Here is a 6,291-nt window from a genome sequence, read left to right as displayed (position 1 = left end):
TTTAGAGAATTAAAGAATGTTCTCATCCAGAGAGAGCATAAGGTACAGCCTTGGCTGACTCTAACACAGTTTGTTAAGGAAGTCGCTTTTTATTTTATTCTGAGCTTTGATCAGGACCTGGTATTGATTTTTTAAGAAGCCTTTTTGCCTCTGATGAGGTAATCCTAAATTTTTAAATTGAACATATTAGCGTGATTTCAAATATGAAAAGATGGGATTATTATTAGTGTTTCATATATCATTTTGATATCCATTTTCACAGAGAGAACTGGTCTATAATTTTGTTCGTGTCTTGTATTTTTCTTCTTCAGTAAATTAGGTAGCTATTTTAATTTTACTTAATTCTAGGTTCTGGAATGCATTACGTGGAGCCTGGGGATTATTCCTTGAGAGTCTGAAAAGGGGAGTATTTGGTCCTTGAAATTTTGAAAAACCCAGAAAGCCTCTTCGCCTGAGGATTTTTCATTGTAATACAGAGTGCACAAATCTTAAGTGTACAGCCTGCTGAATTTGACACCCGTGTGACCGCTGTACAGATCAAGATAGAGAGGATTTATGTCACCTCAGAAATTTTCCTTGTGCCTCCTCCTTGTCAGTCCCCACCCACATCCAGAGGTAATGACTACTCTGGTTTCTACCACTGGAGATGAATTTGCCGGCTCATGAACTTTGAATAGATGGAATCATACAATATATATACTTTTTGGATTCTTTTACTAATCATGTTTTAAAGATGTATCCATGTCGTGTGAATCATCAGAGTTCAATCTTTTTCACTGCTGCATTGTATACCATTGAAATGATGATGCTGCAGTTGACTTACTCCTTCTGCTGATGAGCATTTGGGGTGTTCAGTTTTAGCTACTATGACTGAAGCCTCCTTGAAAATTCTAATACACATCTTTGGTGGACATTTGTTTTCACTTATTTTGGGTACTTCAGGAGCAAAATTTCTGTAGACTGGGTAAATATTAAAACGTTGGGAACAGCAAACAGTTCGCAAAGCAGTTTTGTTCTTTTACAGTCTTACTAGCAATATATGAGGGTGTCAGTTGCTCCACATCCTTGCTAACGTTTGATATTCTCAATCTTTTGTTTCTAACATTTGATATTCTGATGGGTATGCAGTAGTATCTTATTATGATTTTAATTTGCATTTCCCTGAATAATAATAATGTTGAATATGTTTTCATATGCTTATTGTCGGCCTTAAGACTTTCATTACAGATTTTTTTTTGGTTTATATTGTCTTCATTTTCCCTTCTCAAATATTTATTTTAATGGTCTATTCAGACATTGTATATATAATTGAGCTAGCTTTTGCAGTTTGTCTTTGCTTAGAAAAGTCTTATTCCGATTTTTAAATTTACTTGAGAAGTTCTAGAAAGATTTTAAAAATCTTCCTTTGTGATTATATTCTTTTTAAAAGTGCCTGTCATGTAACAGTTTCTCACTAAATGTTAGCTTTTAAATTTTAAATATTATTTTTTTGAGACAGACTCTCGCTCTGTCGCCCAGGCTGGGGTGCAGTGGTGCAATCTCGGTTCACTGCAAACTCCACCACCTCCCGGGTTGAAGCGATTCTCCTGCCTCAACCTCCCCAGTAGCTGGGATTACAGGCGTCCTTCATCACACTCAGCTAATTTTTGTATTTTTAGTAGAGACAGGGTTTCACCATGTTGGCGAGGCTGCTCTTGAACTTCTGACCTCAGGTGATCCACCTGCCTCGGCCTCCCAAAGTTCTGGGATTACAGGCGTGAGCCACCATGCCCGGCCAGCTTTTATTATTTTTATTGCAAGAATTTTCATTACAACCTTGCAATAGTGAAAAATTAGAAAAACATAAATATTTATCAATAAGGGACTGATTAAACTGTGGAAGATCCACAGTATAGGATTGTATAGCATGAAATTAAGAATGAAGGCATTCTATTGGTGGTAATAAGACAAGGTTTTCTAGATGTATTGTTTCATTAAAAAAGAAAACTGCAGAATTATATAAACAGAATGACACTATGTTTCAAAATCAGAATATATATAAATAGAATGACACTATGTTTCAAAATCAGAGCGAGAGAGCAAAAGTGAAGGCGAGAGCAAGAGATTCAACGGATAATTGGGATGGCAGTGGAGGTTGATTTGGGTGGTAGTCAAAGAGAACTTTATCTTTAACTCTGAATTTTTACAATAAAAATGGTTGATATAGTATCTAGGAAAATAATTTAAATTTTTAAAAGCCAGTTAAAAAATAACTGGATCTTGAAGTTTCTTCAGGAGTCTGCAGGGGCATCCAACAACAGCTCTTTAAGATCCTCCCCTGGGCTGGGTGCGGAGGCTCACGCCTGTAATCCCAGCACTTTGGAAGGCCCAGGCAGGGGTATCACTTGAGGCCAGGAGTTCGAGACCAGCCTGGTCAACATAGTGAAACCCCGTCTCTAGTAAAGAAAATACAAAAAATTAGCCGGGTGTGGTGGCAGGCGCCTGTAATTCTGGCTATTTGGGAGACTGAGGGGGAAGAATCGCTTGAATCCAGGAGGCGGAGGTTGTAGTGAGCTGAGATCGCGCCACTGCACTCCAGCGTGGGCGCCGGAGCAAGACACTGTCTCAAAAAATAATAAAATAAAAAAAATGAAATGAAATGAAATGAAATAAAATAAAATAAAATAAAGCATCCACTGGCTTCTCAAGCTTCCCGTCCAACCACTGGGTTCCTGCTAGTCACACTGTTTCTTCTCCCTCTTCACAAACTATTTCCCTACCTTCATTTGCTGTCTTTTCATTTACCCAAAATTTAAAAGTAGAACCTATCTCACACATTCAGACAACACAGAAACGAATTTAACCTACTATGTATCCATCACTACAGTAAACACGTTGTCATATTTACCTCAGGTCTAATTTCTTATTTAACAACAAATAAGACAGAGTACATCGAAATTAATAGTGCTTTGGAAAGCCAAAAAACAAGGTTTTTTTTCTGTAACTGTTATTATGAAAATGCCATTGAGCCAGATTTGCCCTCACGCCTCTTGGGGTGCAGCCCTCCATCTGAGCACCCTTTTCAGAGCGCTCTTGACCTCTTTGTTGCGAAGGCTGTAGATGAAAGGGTTCAAGGTCGGCGTGATGACCGCGTAGACCACACCAGCCAGGCGGTCGTAGCGGGCCGAGTAGGCAGACGACGGCCGGAAATACACGGAGAGGACAGAGCCGAAGAAAAGCGCCACCGCCACCAGGTGGGCCCCGCAGGTGGAGAAGACGCGGCGCCGGCCTCCGGCCGAGCGCAAGCGCAGCACCGCGACCAGGATGCGCGCGTAGGAGAGGAACACGAGGAGCAGCGGGGCCAACACCACGGTCAGGCCCTCGGAAAAGATGGCGGTCTCCGCGGCGGACGTGTCCGAGGTCGCCACGCTCAGCATTACCGCCATGTCGCAAAAGAAGTGTCGCACGGGGGCGGCGCGCGGGTAGGAAAGCGCGGAGAGGAGCAGCGTGTGCAGCAGCGAGTGCAGGTGCGAGACGGCCCACGACGCACGCACCAGCGCGGCGCAGCGCCATGGCGTCATCAGCGCGCCGTAGCGCAGGGGCCGGCACACCGCCGTCGCGCGGTCGTAGGACATGGCCGCCAGGAGGTAGCTCTCGGTGATTCCCAGAGCTACGAAGAAGTACATCTGGGTGAAGCACGCCTGGAAGGATATGGCCTGGCCCGGGTGGAGCAGACCGGCCAGCAGCCTGGGGACCGTGACGGTGGTAAAGCAGACGTCCACGAGGCTCAGGTGACCCAGGAAGTAATACATGGGGGAGCGGAGGGCCCCGTCGCACCTCACCAGCACCACCATGCTCAGGTTGCTCAGGGCGTTGAGCAGATAGATGCCAAGGAACAGCAGGAACAGCAGCGGGTGGGCGTCTGTTCCGTCCACCAGGCCGAGGAGGAGGAACACGGGGGCAGATGTGAGGTTGGTCGGAACCATGGAGAGGACTGACAGGTGGGAATGCCGAGGGGAGGGAGGAGGCAGCTGGCCGAAATTCTAGAACTCCGGGTAGACTTCCTGCATGTTGAGGTTCCAGGTATACATTTTAATATATATGTTTATAAATATATACATTTCTGCTTGCTAAATGGATTGAAAATCATTTTGATCATCCAATAATCTTAATTTTATGAAGAAACGGAATCTCAAGAGTGTTCTAGCTTAGTGGGTAACTCTCAAACTTTGGTGTAGGTCAGACCTGCTTTGAATCCTGGCCCTACCACAAAGGTGTTGCGACCTCCCTGAACCTCATTTTCTTCTTCTTTAATGAGGAAAATACTAGTAGCTATCCATGGAATTGGTTGTTGGATACAGTGAATAAGTTTATAATACTTGGCACAGTGCCTGGCATATAATAAGCACTCAAAACTCCTCTATCATCTATCTATCCAAACTCCTCTATCTATCTATCTTTCTATCTATCTATCTATCTATCTATCCATCCATCCATCTATCTATCTATGTATCTATCTAAACTCCTCTATCCATCTATCTCTACTATCTATGTAATCTATGTATCATCTATGTAATCTATCTAACATCTATCTGCTTAATCATCATCATTTGTTTAAACAATTAGGAGCAGAATTCGGACCCAGGCCATTTGAATACCAGTAGAAATTTTTTCTTTTCTTTTTTTTTTGAGACGGAGTCTTGCTTTGTCACCCAGGCTGGAGTGCAGTGGTGCGATCTCCACTCACTGCCAGCTCCGCTTCCCAGGTTCACACCATTCTCCTGCCTCAGCCTCCCGTGTAGCTGGGACTATAGGCGCCTGCCACCACGCCCGGCTCATTTTTTTAAATGTGTTTTTAGTAGAGACGGGGTTTCACCGTGTTAGCCAGGATGGTCTCGATCTCCTGACCTCGTGAACCGCCCGTCTCGGCCTCCCAAAGTGCTGGGATTACAAGCGTGAACCACCGCGCCCGGCCTTAGAAAGTTTTTCATAAAGCACCTTACTACATTCAGCATTCATTTGTTGACCGCACATTGTATGGTTGTTCAGGAATTGACAAGTTTTTTTGTTTTGTTTTGTTTTGTTTTGATAAAGAATCGTATAGTTAATATTTTAGGCTTGTGGTCCATATGGTCTTGTTGCAACAACTCAGCTCTGAAGTTGCAGTGCAAAAGCATCTGTCAACAAAAAGTAAATGAATGGCCACAGTACTGTTCCAATAAAACTTTATTAACAAAACAGGTGGTGGTCTGGATTTAGACAATTTGCTGACCCTTGTACTAGATACTGTAGAGAGCAAGAAGATGAATGAGTCTTAGCTTCTGCCCCCGACAGTTTGACCTGCAGTAGCTTGCAGCATGTTTAATACTTTATTAATTTTATGAACCAAGTGGAAGTAAATTATTCTTCTTAGAGAAATTTGGGAAGAATTCCAAGAATAGGTGAGACTTGAACTGGGTCTTGGAGAATGAATCGGGTTCACCAAACAGACATGATGTTATGTGGGACAGGGAGGGCGTTCCAGACTGAATGAAGAGATTGTGTGGGGTTGTTGGCAGAGGAGGTGTGGAATGAAGAGAGTAAAACATCCACACATGACACTGGGAAAGGCTTGTCCTTGCTCTCCTCATTGCACAAAATCAGCTGGACAAAACGCTTCTAAATTTCTCTGTTAACCAAGTGATTTCAGTTATCTCAGAAACAGTGCACTCATTTTGTCCCCCATTTCATCTCTTCCTTAAAACACCACATTCTTTTCTCCCATTGCTCCAAGGTTTCTAGCAGTGTTCAACCAATCTAGCACACCTACCCTTTGCCAGGAAAGCTCCAGGCTTTGGTGAAATCCTGGAGGATGGACTAAGTCAGGTCTTAGCAGGGAATCTCCTTGCAGGAAGGAGCTGCATCTCACTGTCTTGTCCAGTGATCTGTATGCAATATTTATTCAATAAATATTTGTTGAGTGAAGCTTTTGGAAGAGCAATGAGTGAAAACAGAGGTGAAGGGAGTGTGAAGGAGAGAGGGTGATGGACAAACTCCAGGGCAAACTCCTGTCAGCTTCCTAGGGTAACCAGATATATAACATTTTTATATTTTGCTTTTTCTCTATCATTGTCACCCAGTCGCTGTCCCGGGGAAATCATCTGCTATGTCCCTTCCAACCCCACCACTTCCCCCAATATAGAGTAGTAGCATCAGAGAGCCAGGACCTTGGCACCCCTCCGATCCATTCTCTTCAGATACAGGATTCTTCTCAGCTGACTCCTAACCCTCACTCCCCAACTCCTCTTAGGCAGGTCGTATGATGCAGTGAAA

The 6,291-nt window shown here is 43.5% G+C and overlaps 1 protein-coding gene across 1 annotated transcript; it reads right to left on the bottom strand.

Annotated features, from left to right (window-relative positions):
- Positions 1-3,020: 3,020 nt before the first annotated feature.
- Positions 3,021-3,965, bottom strand: LOC105539969 (olfactory receptor 1L4-like). The gene has a single exon (XM_011980447.1). It carries the CDS (start codon positions 3,963-3,965, stop codon positions 3,021-3,023), a length of 945 nt encoding a protein of 314 aa, XP_011835837.1.
- Between the last annotated feature and the right edge of the window lie 2,326 nt (positions 3,966-6,291).

This window comes from Mandrillus leucophaeus, unplaced genomic scaffold, assembly GCF_000951045.1.
Source record: "Mandrillus leucophaeus isolate KB7577 unplaced genomic scaffold, Mleu.le_1.0 Scaffold212, whole genome shotgun sequence".
NCBI lineage: Eukaryota > Metazoa > Chordata > Mammalia > Primates > Cercopithecidae > Mandrillus > Mandrillus leucophaeus.
This window is presented reverse-complemented; position numbering and strand designations above follow the sequence as displayed.

Excerpts from the sequence above, each read along its gene's own strand:
- LOC105539969 (XM_011980447.1), bottom strand. The coding sequence starts at position 3,965 with ATGGTTCCGACCAACCTCACATCTGCCCCCGTGTTCCTCCTCCTCGGC.